This window comes from Choloepus didactylus, chromosome 8 (assembly GCF_015220235.1).
Source record: "Choloepus didactylus isolate mChoDid1 chromosome 8, mChoDid1.pri, whole genome shotgun sequence".
In the NCBI taxonomy this organism is placed as follows: domain Eukaryota; kingdom Metazoa; phylum Chordata; class Mammalia; order Pilosa; family Megalonychidae; genus Choloepus; species Choloepus didactylus.
The window spans coordinates 6,277,388-6,291,811 of NC_051314.1; the positions used below are offsets into that span (position 1 = coordinate 6,277,388).

The 14,424-nt window shown below is 55.2% G+C and overlaps 1 protein-coding gene across 1 annotated transcript in view; it reads left to right on the forward strand.

Annotated features, from left to right (window-relative positions):
* The window catches only part of KIAA0930 (KIAA0930 ortholog), a 49,547-nt gene that overhangs the window by 16,883 nt on the left and 18,240 nt on the right, over nucleotides 1-14,424 (forward strand). The window contains exon 2 of the mRNA XM_037848181.1: nucleotides 9,839-9,990. Coding sequence (XP_037704109.1) covers nucleotides 9,839-9,990 — 152 coding nt within the window. The remainder of the gene's footprint in view (nucleotides 1-9,838; nucleotides 9,991-14,424) is intronic.

Here is a 14,424-nt window from a genome sequence, read left to right on the forward strand (position 1 = left end):
TAAGGGGGCCTGTCCTGGGAAGTGAGGACAAGCAGGCTGCCCTGGTAGGAAGCCCTGCCCCTCACGAGAGGGGCCTGAGGCCAGGGACCAGCACCGCACCTGGATACTAATCCCAGCTCCCTTTAGGAACTTTGGTTTCCTATCTGTAAAATGGGCTACTAAGGAGATCACAGATGTAAAAGCACTTTAACGATTTTACAACATGGCATGAATACAAGAAAGGATCATGAGTAAAACCCTTCTCCTGCTGATGGCAGCTTAGAGGTGAGTTTAAAAGCTCCTATAGCATTCTTGGAGCATACTAAAAACAGGTTTGGCATAGACTCCTCGTTGGTGCCCTGTCCTGTGCTGCATACCAGGACACCCTGGGTGGGGATGGGCAGTCGCAGACAGGTCATTGGGAGCCAAAGTGACGAGGCAGTGGCATAGAGCTGAGAGCATGAACCCTGGCTTTCCTCGCCAGGTAAATGAAGATAGTATCCATACCTGTGAGCTGCAGGTGAAGCAGCTCAGAGTGGGTGCCTGGCAGGAGCAAGGCCTCATGTGCATGTGCAACACCCTGCAAGCCCCCTCACTCCTCAGGGAAGGCTTGGGGTGGGGGACCCTGGGAGGTGGTGACTGAGCTTCGGAATGAGCCCCAGGACCCCTAGGTGGGGCCCAGGCAGAGCCTCAGAAGGGAGAGGGAGCATGGAGCCCTGGGGAGCTGCAGGGCTGGAGGCCCGGGAGGTCACACTGCAGACGTTGCTGGGGCGGCTCAGAGCCTGGCTGAGGAGCCTGGACTGAGGAAGGTGGAGAATGAGGCAAGGGCTTCAGGCTCATCCTGATCCAGCCACTTCACTTCATTGAAACCGCAAGTCAAAGGCCACAACTCTAAGGATTTCCTGATAGCCTGGGCAGGGGCTCTGGCCTGCGGGGGAGAGGCCAGGCCTGGCCCCACCAAATAGCAGATCACACAGTCTTTGGCAAGCCTGGCTTTTGCAGTTAGCCCAGGCCTGTTTTAGGGGGTTGTTGGGAAGGCTGGCTTCATCAACCATGAGGCACTTTGCTGGCAGGAGACGGCAAATTTTCCAGGGGGTCCTGGTGCCACGGAACCCCAGGCTTCCCTGGTGGCTGGAGGAGAGGATGGCAGGGGCCCTGGTCCTCCTGCTCTGTTCTGGGGTGGCTCACATGGGGACCCGTCTGACCAGCTCTCCTGAGTTCCTCACCAGGCCAGCCTGGGGCCTCCCTGGGCAGCTGCTCTGTCCTTTGTGACCCCAGGGGCCTTTAGCAAGCCAAGCGAGAGGCGCTGAGAGGCACGAGTTGCTGAAAGGCCTATTGAGAGCCACAGAGGCCCATTCATCCTGCCCTGGCGGCCGGCGGGGATGGCCAGTGGGATGTTTCCAAGGACCGCCTTGGACTCTCCCCAGAGAGGCCCAGCTGACCTTCCACCCAACCCTCCAGGGATCTCGATCGTCTTAGGATGAACCCAGAGCCCAGGCGCAGGCAGAGGCCCCAGGATTCGGGTCTGCTTCCTCGTCCGGGGGCCTCGTCCCTCTGTCCCCCCAGATGGGGCCTTGGCACGTGCTGTCTTGGATGCAGCTGCCCCGTTGGCCTACTGAACTCAGTTTTCTGAGACCTCAGTTGAAGCTCGCCTCCTCCTTGGAGGGTCCACTCAGGCCCCCGACTTGGGCCAGTGCCCCCCAGGCCGTGATGTGTGTGTCGGGAGATTCTGCCTCCTGCAAGCCCCAGGAGGGCAGGCAGGGGTCAGGTGTGCTCCCCATTCCCCACCAGCGCTGGGCCCCGTGCTGGGAGAACAGACACTCGCTCCGGACCAAATGATACCTGGACAAATGAGCTCAGGTCCCGGCTGGGTGGCCGCGGGCATCCTCTCCAGGTGCGGTTTCCCCAGTTTTCCTGCACTTGTGAGGCTGGGCACATGAGTGTTTAACTTGTGCTGTCTAATTACGAATTCGTTTAATTCATAAATATTTATAAATGCATTTTATATGTTATATATTATGTATTTTAATATAATGTATTTTTAAAAACACTACAAAATATCTGAAAAAACAGGAAAAAGATTGAAATTCCACCACTCAGCACTAACCATGATGGGCATTTCAATGGGTTTCCTTTCACTCTTTCTTCCTAGGCATTTTTTTTTTTAACAGTTTCTTTCCTGCAAGTATTTATGTGTGTACAGCTTTGTATCCGCCCCCCTTCCCCCTGTTTTTTTTACTTCCCATCCTAAGCATTTTTCCAAGTAACTGCTTTGAATAGGTAAACATGCTCAGGGTCAAAATTCAAAAGGTATGAGAAGATTTATAATGGAAAAAACCAAGTCTCCTTTCTGGTCTGTGGTTTCTTTCTCCAGGTGGCACGGGTGAGGATGTCAGTAATGACTGCTGACGCTGTGGGCTCACCCGGCCCCCGGCCCGGCAGGGCTTCCTGTGTGTCAGCCCTGGAGTGTAGACCCCCCGTCACCACCCTCTCCCGCGCAGGACCAGGCCCCGAGAGGCTTGGGGTCTGCCCCACGCCTCTTCCGGAAGCTCCGTGCTCCCACTTCTGCCTTCCTGGGACGCTTCAGGCCTAACGAACATTTAAGTCATTTTGAACTACTCATTTTCATTAAAAAACAAAACAAAACAATAAAATGCTGATGTTCTGCTCCTCACTTTTTTCACTCTGTTTCTCCTAGGGAGTTTTCCTTAATACAGACAGAGGTGCTTGGCTTCATTTTAAATAGCTTCACAGTATTCTGTTCTGTGATTGCTTTCTAATTTCTTTGGTTACTTCCCTAGTGACAGGATGATTCCAGGAGTTTGCACACGGTCCTGTAGTACTTACATAATTTTACACGTGTGGGCATGTGAGTGCAGAAAGATCTCAGAAGCGGGATTGCACCTGTGAGTTGGTTGCCACGTCTCTCCGTGGACAGGTGATCTGCGACCTTCCTGCTGCCCCCCGCCCCTGCAGCCTGCTGTGCTGTCAGGTGTTCTGGTCTGATGGGTGAAAAATAGACTATTGCAGCTTTAATTTGCATTTCTCCCTCTGTGTGTAGATGAGTATCTTTTCCCATTTCAAAAGCCACTTGCATTCCCCTCATGTTCCGTCTCTTTTGCCCAATCTGTTTTTTCCTTATGTTACATGAAACTTTTTACTTCTTAAGGCAAAGGCAGTTAGCCCTCGTTTAAGAATGCTGATAATTTTTTCCAAATTGTTTGGTTTTTGCTTTGTTTGTGGTGTGTGTGCGTGTGTGTGTTTTGCCCTATAGAAATCTTTTTATCTTTATATAGTTTGATTTATCATTCTTTTCCTTGATAGCTTTTGTGTTCTACTTATAAAGGCTTTTTGATCTCTGAGAGAATAAAAAATTCTCTCATGCTTTATTTTAGTTTTTTATGGTTTTATTTTTAATATTTACTTTTTTAAAAAAATCTTTTTGGAATTTATTTTGGCATGAATAGGGAGCCAGCTTTATTCTTTTTACTACAGCTAGCCAGTTGCCCCAAGAGCAGTTATGGAACAATCTAGTTTCATCCTAATTGTAAATGCCGCCTTTGTATAAACCAAGTTAGCTTATGTTTGGCTCTCCTTTTTGTACTTTCTCTTCTTTTCCATCGATCCTGCTGTTCATGCATGGTGTTACCCTGCTTTCGTGAACACTGAATTCATTTCATTTATTCATTCAATTAGCAAATATTTATTGAGTGTTTCCTGTATACCAAACACTGTTCTGGGAGCTGAATGTTCGGCAGCAAAAGAAGTGATCAAAGAGTAAAAAAAAAAAAAACCATACCTCATGGACTTTAGATTCTAGTAGGGCAGAGTTTGGTAAACTATGGCTATAGTCCAAATCCGACTTGCCTGCCTGCTTTTGTAAATAACCTTTTATTGGAACACAGCCACGCCCGCCTGGTCACCTAGTGCCACGGCTGAGTTCATCCTTGTGACCTGGGCCCTTACAGAAAAAACCTGCCAACCCCTGTAGTAGGGAAAGACTGAAAGTAAGCAAAACAATGAGGTGAAACATATCTATTTAATGTTAGATGGCGGTAAGTGCTATACAGAATAAAGCAGGACGTGGGGTAGGGACTGTTAGGTGGGGGGTTGCAGTCTTCGCTAGGTTTGGGAAGCCTCCCGGAGTAGGGAGGTCAGCTGAGCCGAGTGGCTGTCCGAGGAGGAGCCGTCCAGACAGGCAGCAAGTGCACAGGCTCCGAGGCAAGGGGGGCCAGGGAGAGCTGGGCGGCCAGTGTGGCCGGAGGGGAGTGGTGGGGGGAAAGCAGGAGGAGACCGGGGAGGAGGGGAGGCAGATGGCGCTGGGTCTTAGAGGCAGGCAGAGCAGCACGGCCTCCCCCTCTGAGACGGGCACCGTCGGAGGCCTTTGAGCAGAGATGCGACAAGATGGGATTTCTGTCTAACAGGGAGGCCTCGGGCCTGGGCTGAGCCTGGAGGGGGCTGCAGCGTGGAGACAGCTTAGGAGGCTGGGTCAGGGATACGGGCAGACCCCACTCTCGTTAATGAACCTTAGGACATTAGTAGTTCATGGAAAAAAGTAGTTTCATTTTATCATTTAAATTATTAAAAATGGGAAAAAGAAAACCATGCTCTGCAGTCTCACCTGTAAAGTTGAGCCCCTGCTGTCAGTTTGGCGTCTGCTCTGGCGTTTCCATCTGGTTTATGCAGTTGTAGTCTGCACGCTGACAGCTTTTTCACCAAATATTATGTTCCGTGAATTAATCCACACGTGGTCTTCATAGCCATAATTGTAGGAGGTGGACTAAGATTTGGTTTAGTGCATTTAACATAATTTACCGAGATTAAATGTCAATAATTGTGGAGTAGTATTTTTTTCTTTCTCCTCCTTCCTTAATGTTGTCATCATTATATTATTTGCTATCAGTAATACTACAGGGAATGTCTTTGTACATAAGGGTTTTATTTTATATTTTGCATTTCTCTTCAATAGAGTAGATTCTAAAAGTGGGAAAATGCTCATTTGCTTTTCAAAAAGCCAAATGGTTATTGTTCTGTGGCAATGTATGAGAGTGCCCAGTTCAGTGCAGCCTTGACAGCGTTGGTTATTACAATTTTTATCAGTTTTACCGGGGTATAATCTAGGTACAATAAGCTGGAGCCATTTAAAGCCAACAATTTGATGAGCTTTGATGGCTACATACACCCGTGGAACCACCAACCCACTCAAGATACATAACATTTCATGCAGCCACTGACCTGCCTTAGCCACTGTAGTTGATCCTTTTCTGACATTTCATATGAATGGAATCATATAGTAGGTAGCTGTTTTTTTTTTTTTTTTTCCTTCTAGAATTCATTTGTTAGGATCTTGGTTCATTTTCTTATTTTCCAGAAATGTCTATGAGCACATTCTATTTGTATCATGCTAGAGACAGAAGAGTCTCTTGAGTTTATAGACCGACTTGCCCAGTGGGTAAGACTTGTGAGGACATCTGACCACTGACCTGCCCTGTGGCATCTGCTTCAGCCCTTCTGGTGATTTTCTAGGGACACCTCATTCTGCTTTTTACTGACATAGTTTATATTTGGGAAATTCCCGGAGCTGCCTTATGTTCCAAAATGGTGTAGACTAAGTCCATTGCTGCTAGGTGGTGGTCCAAGTACTTGATGATTTGACAAAGCAGGTAGAAGCTATTGGCCAAAACATTTATGGATTTCATGGACTGGGTTTAAACTACGCTAATCACTTTGTCATTTAGTTAGGCTGTGGGTGCCTCGTTTTGTTTATGTGTTCTGTTGATGGACATTTTGGTTGTTCCCAGTTTGGGGCTATTATGAATACAGCTTCCATGAACCTTTGTGTACACGTCTTTGCGTGTGCTTTCTTTCTTTTCTCTTGGGTAAATACCAGGAATGGTTCAATTGTTTGGTAAGTATATGTTTAACTTTATAAGAATCTGCCAGTTTTCTGAAGTGTTAAGTACCAAATTTGCCCTCTTAAAAATAACTTGTTCTTTTAATTTGAATTTTCGATTACTAGTGAGGTGAATATTTCCCCACATTGTTGTCAGTTCGTGGTGTTTCCTTTTTAGTGTGTTGCCTGTTTTGATATTTTAACCATTTATTTATTGGAGTCTTCAACATTTTTTTCATAACTTGCTACGATGTGCCCTCTCTATATGTCGGACATCAGTCCTTTGTCGTTTGTTGTGGATTTCTCTCCCCCCTGGTTTTCTTACTGCTTTTGATTTTGGTTCTGCTTCTCTGGGGTATAAGGGAGTTTTGAATGTTCCGGAGGGCAGCACCTCACCGTTTCCCTCGGGTTGTCTTCTTGCTCTTAAACTCTGAGTGTCCTGAGGGTGTGGAGCTGCCCTCCGATGTCTGTCCCAGCGGGGCCTGGCCGCAGGTGTCTGTGGCTCCCCTCTGGCGGTGCATCTCCTGGCTGCGAGTTTCCTCCTGCTGGGCTGTCACGTGGCACCGTAATAACGTGAATGCTCATGTCTGCACGGCACCCCCCAGCTTAGGGGACAGCACTGGGCGCCGGGCCTCCTCTCTCCCATCTGCCCAGCGCACAGGGGCTGCGGTGGAGACGCCCCCTCCTGGGAGAAGGCTCCTGAGGGGCCCTCCGGATCCTTTCCGTGCGGCTGTGGCTTCCCCTGTGGGGTTGCTGCTGTGGGCACTGGGACACTCACAGTGTCCTGCTCCAGCTGGAGCCGGCGTGGCTGGGCCTTTTCCAGAAGATGCTTCGAAAATGGGAGGGGCTGTGGCTAAGAGGGCGTGGTGGGTCCACACCCCGAACCCTGGGCAAGCCGCAGGCTTTGGGGTGCACGGTCCTGGCTGGGAGGACCTGGGCAGGTCACCCACCACCCTGAGCCCGTTTCCTTTACATCGGGATAGTCCACGCATCCAGCCGGCGTTCATCGGTCAGCCAGGCTCTGTGCACCGGGGTGGACGGCGGGGAAGCTCCCGAACTTACTCCTTTGACGCTCTCAGGTGGTGGGCGATGGGCATAAAACAAACATGCCGATTCCAGGCCTGATAGGGTTACGTCAGTGAAACAATATGAGGTGATGCGGGACCCCGGGGCATATTTCACATGGGGTCTGAAGAGGCGACAGCTGGACTGAAACCGGAGTGACAGGGAGGAGCCAGCCATGCGGGGCCCAGGGGAGAGCGCTGGGGGCCTGGAGGGGGGGGGGCAGCAGGCGTGATATCTGCCCAAGGGGGTGTGAGCTCAGCCCCTGGGACACGGTGCCATGGTGTGGAGGAGAGGAGGTTGGGGCCGGGGGCTGCTGTGTAGTGCTTAAGAGCTGCATGTTTTATGTTGAATTCAACAGGTGGCTCAGACGGCAGGAAAGGCTCACACTCGTGTTTTAATAAGGATCCCTCCGGCTGCACGGGGAGTGGGCCCCGTTGGGCTGGTGGCCGCTGCCCTCCAGTGGGACATGGCGCCGGCCTGGGTCGGATGGCAGCTGTGAGGGTGGAGAGGACCCGCTGTGTCGCACCTGTGGTCTCTCTCTGGCCGTGTGGCTCCTGAGACCTGATCGGGGATCTGGGCGTCAGGACGCTGCCTGCAGGCCCTGCCACCGCCCGCTCTGAGATGGTGTTTGTCCATTCGGCCTCTGGAGTGTGCTGTCAGGCCCCTGGTGGGACGGGGTGGACTGGGCCCCCAGGACCTCCGTGGGTGCTCACCTGTCTGCATTGGCGTCAGTGCTGGCAGCCAGGCGGGTTCAGTTACCAGATCCTCAGGCCTGGAGTCTTCCACATTTTAAAGCAGGAAGCGGATACCCCGGTCTGGACCCTGCTGCCTAGGCCCTGGCCCGGACGTCTTGTAACAAGAGGAAGCCAAGTGGCTACCTGTAGTCTGCCGCCTCCAAGTCATGCCCGAAACTGGCCTTGTCCTCCCGTCCCCACCCAGCCAAGCGGGAGCCCTCCCCTTGGTGTGTGGCGCTCCCGGGGCTGCCCGCTGAGCACTCACGCCGAGGAGCAGGCAGTGGCGTGGAGGTTTCCCAAGAGCAGGAGTGTGGGGTCTGACGGATCTGAGCCCTCGATGAGTTTCCAGCCCCGTGAACTTGGACACGGCCTTTGACCCCTCTCAGTCAGTCAGCGACTGAGAATTTACCGAGACCGTCTGTGTTTGCCTCTTGCCCAACAGTGATGTGAGCGGAGCAGAGCAGAGCCAAGCCGAGCGGTGATGCTACTGTCAGCACCAGTCTTGTGGCTGACGTCAGGGTCTGTCAGCGCCCTGGTGCCACAGCCGGGCACTTCCAGTAACAGGATAAGCAGAGATCACCTGGGGAAGGGCACGGCCGCCAAATTCTGCCTCGCCAGAGCCCCTGTCCTCATGACCCCTGTCCTCTTGACCCCTGTCCTCGTGACCTCGCGACCTTCTGTCCTCATGGCCAGTGTCCACGTGGGGCCTGGGCACTCCTGGAGCCTTTTGCTCTGAAAGTCTTCTGCTGGATGCTGGGCTAAGGGGACACTTACAGGAAAGCAATGTTGAAGGGAGGTGAGAAGGGGTTTGGGTTTTATCCAGGAGCAGCCACAGCACCTCTGCTTCATTTTGGGGGGGATCTGGAGTAGCATGAATGGGGCACAGCCGGCGTTTTCAAAGCGGTGTCGACGGGTGCAGGTTTGGTCCTGCACAGCCTGAGAGCCCAGGGATGGCTGTCTGTCTGTCCTACGAGTCCTCCTGGCCTTGGGCCCTGAAGATTGCCGACCTGGTGGAGCTGCCAGGAGGGCGTGGTGGGCCGGCGGCAGGGGTCAGAGTTTTGTTTCCAGCCCTTGGTTCTGGAGTTTGTGGTGTGGCAGAAGGAAATGAAGGCTGAGGTTTTCTGCAGCGCGTCCCTGGAGGCTGCCCACCCCCAGGAGGAGCGGGCCTGGGCTGGGAGTCGGGGGAGCCGGGTGGGCTCCCAGCACCACGTGACCTCAGCTTCCCACCTGTGAGTGGGGGCTTGGGGTCCTCCAGCGCCAGGACGGGGCCCAGGTCATGTTGGTAAAGTATTTTCTGGGAAAGGGGAGAGAGAGAGAAAGAAACCAGTAACTCTCACGTTTTGAGTTTTTAAGGAATAGCTCTGTTGGGTACCTTGAAATGCTGCTGGATCTGTCTAGAAAAGGAGGCAGCTCACCTTTCTGAGCCTGCGCTGTGCCGGGTGGGGGGCTCTTGCAGCCCTGGTCTCGGGTCCCCTCCACTGACTCCGGGGTCACCTAGTGGGGGGCAGAGCCGAGTGCAAACCTAGATCTTTCCTAACAGAGTCTGCGGCTTTTTGCCCTTGTGCAGGAAAGATTACAAGTGTCCATCATGGAGAAACACTGTCTGTAATGAAGAGGAAAATCCCCACGAGGATCAAATGAGGAATAAACCTGGGGAAGTGGCGGGTGGGGGCGTCTCCGCAGGCTCCGCCGCAGCCGGGACTCGGCTGAGGGCAGCTGTTCCTTTAAAGCGGGTTCTCCGTGGGGACTGCCGCAGCTGGGGGCGGTGGGGGGGTGCCGCTGGGGGGTGCGGGCCGTGCATGGGGCTTCCTGAAGGTTCCCCCTCTGCAGCCTCCCGGGCTCCCAGCCCAGCCAGCCAGTGACGTCTGCATCTCGCTCCTGGTTTTCCCTTTTCCACCGGAGCTGCTGATTCATCCCCAGCTGGAGCAGCTCTCAGCCTGGGCAGAGGCCGTGGGCCTCCCCGGGGGTGTTCTCAGGGCTCTCTGGGTGCCCCGTGGGTTAGGGAGGGGAAGACTGGGGAGAAGGGAGGGCATCTGCAGGGGGACACCAACATCCCAGAGCCCCCCACCCCTCCCTCCCATGTCTGGGAGGACAGGGCCTAGCCATGGTCACCCAGGGAGGGGCAAGTGGTCTCACCCTGCCTCGCTCCCCTCTGGCCCCTCTGCAGGGGTCTTCAAGGAGGACCGCATCGCCTTCTGGACCTGGACATTCTCCACCTACTTCATGGAGAAAGGGGCCCCGCGGCAGGACGACATGCTTTTCTACGTGCGCCGGAAGCTGGCGTTTGCGGGCAGCGACAGTGGCACCGATGGGAGGAAGGTGAGTGCCCCCTCCCACCAGGCCCTGCACCCCGTGTCGCGGAAGGCAGGTTCCCCTGCAGGCTTGTGTGGGCCAGAAGAGACAAGCAAGACTCCCTGAGCACCTACTGCAAGTGGGAGCAGTGAAGTCTGACGTGCCTGAGCTGGCCACGTTGCCCTCCATTTCACCATGACCCTGAAGCGTAGCAGTCATCACTGCTGGGGCTTTGAGGGGGCTTGGCCACGTCAGAGTTCCGACCCTGGCATCCCATGTCCTCCCCTGGCCACAGGCAGGGAGAGCTGGCCTGATGAGGACAGGGACGGCGGCAGAGGTGCCTTCTGTTCATTGAGCCTTGCACCAGGCTCGGGGTTTACCTTGACTTCTTGATTTCATTTTGTCCTCCTAGCGACTTGATGGGGTGGATGTCATCATCCCTGATGTACCCGTGAGGGAGCCGAGGGCTCCGAGGGTGAAGTGGCTTGCTGAGGCCTTTCAGGCATGAAATTTAAGTGGGTAGGAGAGTTACTAAGGCAAAGCCTGCACGTTTCCTTCCCTGTTTTTCAGAAGCTTTATCAGTTTGTACAGTACTTAAGCAACCTAAGTGCCAAACATGCAGACACAGTGTTTTCCTTTAAAAACAAAAGATGAGGAGGGGGCGTGGGGCCAGACCTGGAGCGGGCAGGGGTTCTGGCTCCCATTAGCGCCCTGCACCTCGTGACCATGGCTGGCTAGCTGTGGCCTGTGCAGTGAGTGCCCAGAGCCTCCTCTCTGTGTGCACCTGCCTGCTGAGCCTGAGAGTGTTCAGGCCTGGCTGCCTGCTGCAGAGGACACTCTAGTGACATCCCTGCAGGCTGGCCCTCTGCATGCCAGCAACCGAAAGGCTGGACCATGTGGCACACAAGACCAACCTGAGGCTTGGTCCCCCGGAGTTCACTTGGTATCCACAGCACTGGCCATATGACAGCCGAGAGACGGGTTGCCTCCTTGGGACCCAGAAATGCATCACCAAGTGCGAATACAGTGACAGGAGTGGATGGGGTGGGAGCAGAGCTTCTCAGGGAGGGGAGTCTGAAAGGAAGGGGAAACAGCATTCCTCAGAGAGGGCCCAGCAGCTCAGACTGTGGCCTGGAGGCCGGCAATAAAAGCATGCACCCAGCAGTTGCAGGCTTGGCATCTGGCCGGAGGGTAGCAAGGCAAGGAGCACAGGAAGGCGAGGCTGGGGAGGTAGGCCAGGGGCACATCATGGTGCACTCTGAGGGACTTGCCCAGGAGTTTGGATTTTGTCCCCAAAGCCCTTAGAAGCCACTGACCCTCAAAAACTGAGCATGGTCAGAGTCACATTTGGCACGCTCTGCAGCAGTGGGGTGGGGATGGGATTGGAGGAGTTAGGGTAGAGCAAGGGGACTGGTTAGGGGGCTGCCGGCAGTGGCCAGGACCAAGGGAGAGGGGCTGGTAAGGGAGAGGACCAGTCAGCTAGATCCAGAGAAGGTTCTAGAAATGGAATTGACTAGAGTACTAGAACTTACCAGAACCCTAGGAATGAGTGGGAAGTAGAGGGAGACTTTGAGTAGTGGCAGTCAAAGAGGCCTCAGACAGAGCCCTGAGCTACCTTGACACTAGAGGGTCCAGCAGAGGTCGTGAGCAACTGGCCAGAGAGGTGAGGGAAGAGGGGCCTGGAGCAGTGGGCATGGCAGGGGGCCCCGAGGCCCAGGGCGAGGCCTGCAGGGTGAGAGGGGAAGGCCCGTTGGATTTGGTGACAGGAGTGGAGCCTGGGCATTGCAGCTTCGGTGGTGGGCAGGGCCTGGAACTGCTCACTGGGGACATGGGTGTCTTGGGTGAAGGAGGAGGAGGGGCTTCCTCGTCCAGGGCAGGCTTTGAGGGGGCAGGTGTTGGTGGAGAGCCCGCTGAGCTCAGAAGCCTGGCCCACAGCCTGTGCCTTGGTGGCCATGTCCTCCCTGTCTGCCTGGAGGTTGGGAGACCTGCTTTCCTATCCAGCTCTACCTACTCCAGCTGTGCTATGTGACTTTGTCAAGTCACTTCTTCTGGGGGTCTCAGCCTCTCCCCCTATAAAGGGGTTTGGGGCAGACATCAAGGTAAGGGCCTCCGGCCATGGGCACCTGGGGGACTGGGGTGTTTGGGGTCCCCCTGGCAGTGAGATGGTGCGTGTCTACAGAGCGTCTGTGTGTGCTGTGATCCCATGATATGCATGCTCTTCTCTGACCCTCAGCACATCTCTGGGTGGGGGACACTCCCCCCACCCACGGTCTACAGACGAAACTGGACCTCAGGGAGACAGCTCAGGGGCAGCAGGCCCCTGCCCTCGGACCGCCAGTGCCACGTGGGGGGCTCATATGCCTGGCAGTCAGCACCACGTGGCCTTCAGTGGCACAGGAATGTTTCCGCAGAACCTCAGTCCTTTTCCCAGGACAGTCTATTGAGACGAGCCCTCAGGAGGACTGGGGGCGTGCTCAGCTGTCCTTCGAGTTCCATCCCAGCCGAGAGCACAGCTCTGGTCAGGGCGGATGTTTTAGCCCAACTGTGCTTCAATTTCTCTGCAAGGGCAGGAGAGAGAAGGGAGAGGGTGGGTGTGGGGTTGAAAGGAAGGGCAGAGTCTCCAGGAAAGAAGCCCTGCATCCACGCAGGAATTTGGAGCAGGAGGGGGTGGGCTGGGACCAAGCTCTCTTGGAGTTTGGGGGTGTGAGGTCAGTGAGGGAAGCCTTGAATCACACGGGAGCATGGGGTACTCCAGCTGTGCTCATCCAGAATGTTCTTCTGGGCATCCATGTGAGCTGTGTGCAGGTGCAGGGGCCAGGACCCCACCCCCAGCACTGGGAAATGCCTCAGACCTGGCCCCTGGCCTCAGGGAGCCCTGGTCTTTTGGGACAGTTAGACGGCCTAGCTAGGGCTGCTTGGATGGTGGGGAGGGGTTGGGGCTGGTGGGAGCCCACAAAAAGAAGGCGACATCTGGCCAGTCTCTTAGGACAAAGGGAGGAGATGTGGGGGGACCAGCATGGGCAGTGCAGGAGTCGGGGGGCCCGCGCCTGACTCTAGTCTGGCTGCCGTGTTCTGAGGGTCCCACGGGGAGGCCGAGCTTTCCCCAGCGCTCCTCGCCTGTCGGAGCTCGCCGGGGCTGCAGTGCGGAGGACAGCCTGGAGGAGGCGCGCTGGAGGCGGAGGCGATAAAGGGGGGACCCACCCTCCACCCCCACCATGGGCCGGCGCCGCGGGGTGGGGGGCGCGTGTTGGAGGCCGGACAGTCGTCCCCGGTCACACTCCTCCAACCCCAACCCCTCCAGAGGACAGAGAGTAAAAAAAGCCCTTCGCGGGAGCAGCGGGGGCCTTTCTGCGGCGCCTGCGCACTGCGGGGCCTCTGCGGCAGCCGCCCCGCCCCCCTCCGGCGGAGCTGGGACCCGGTCGTCATAGCAACCAGCCCCGGCGTGGAGGGTGCGTGGGGGGGCGCGCGCTGAGCCGCAGTGCGGGTGGGCGCGGGGTCTGCAGCCCCGGGACGCCTCGGAGATCCGCGGGCCAGTCGTTCCCAGGGACGGCGGGCGTGGATTCCCTGCTCTCTCCAGGGCGGAACGGTCGCTGTTCCCTGCAGCCCAGTTGTCTTTGGCAGGGAGGGAAACTGGCATCGGTTTCAGGGCCTGCCTGGGCCGGTGGCCCGTGCTGTGTGCCACTTTTGCTCTTGGCGCCTCAGCAGTCCCGGGATACAGATTATTCTGACCCCCACCTCCCAAAGAACTAAAGCTCAGAGGCGGGAGGAACCTGCCCTGGGTCACACAGCAAGGTGAGGCTCTGCTCCCAGTGGGTGTAGCTTTTCTTAGGTATGACCTACCTGCACAAAACGCACAGCCACGTGCACAGCTTGATGCTCTGAGTGAACTCCTGGTGTAACCAGCCCGAGAGTCGGAACGTGAGCAGACTCCAGGGGCACCTCAATCCCCTCCTGGTCCTCACCCTCTCCCCGGGCTAACCACAGCCCTGACCTCCAACCCGTCGTGCGTGGGTTTGCCTGGTCTCGTGGCTCACATGCACGGGGGGCATGCAGTGTGCTCTCTTTGCGTCTGGCTTCTCTCACGCACCCTTCTGTGTGTGGTGCAGGCAGTTGTTACCTGTTCCTTCTCATGGCTGCATAATTCTGCTGTGTGTGACCATACCACAGTGGTGTATCCATTCTTCTGTGAACTGGGGTTGTACATTCTTCGTCCTTGAACCTGCCTTTGGGTGCACCCCTGGGCACCTTTCTGATGAGTGTTCTTCTGTGCTGACCTGAAGTCAGCCTGCTGTTGTCCATGTGTTTTTTTTTTTTTTTTTTTTATAGCTATATCCCACAAAATTTATTGATGGATTGGACTTTGGGTGTGAAAGAGAGGATGACACACAAAAGATGATGCTTAGCAGGTACATCTGTGAGAACAGAGACTAGGCAGAGGTCTTGGCTAGGTACATATATTCG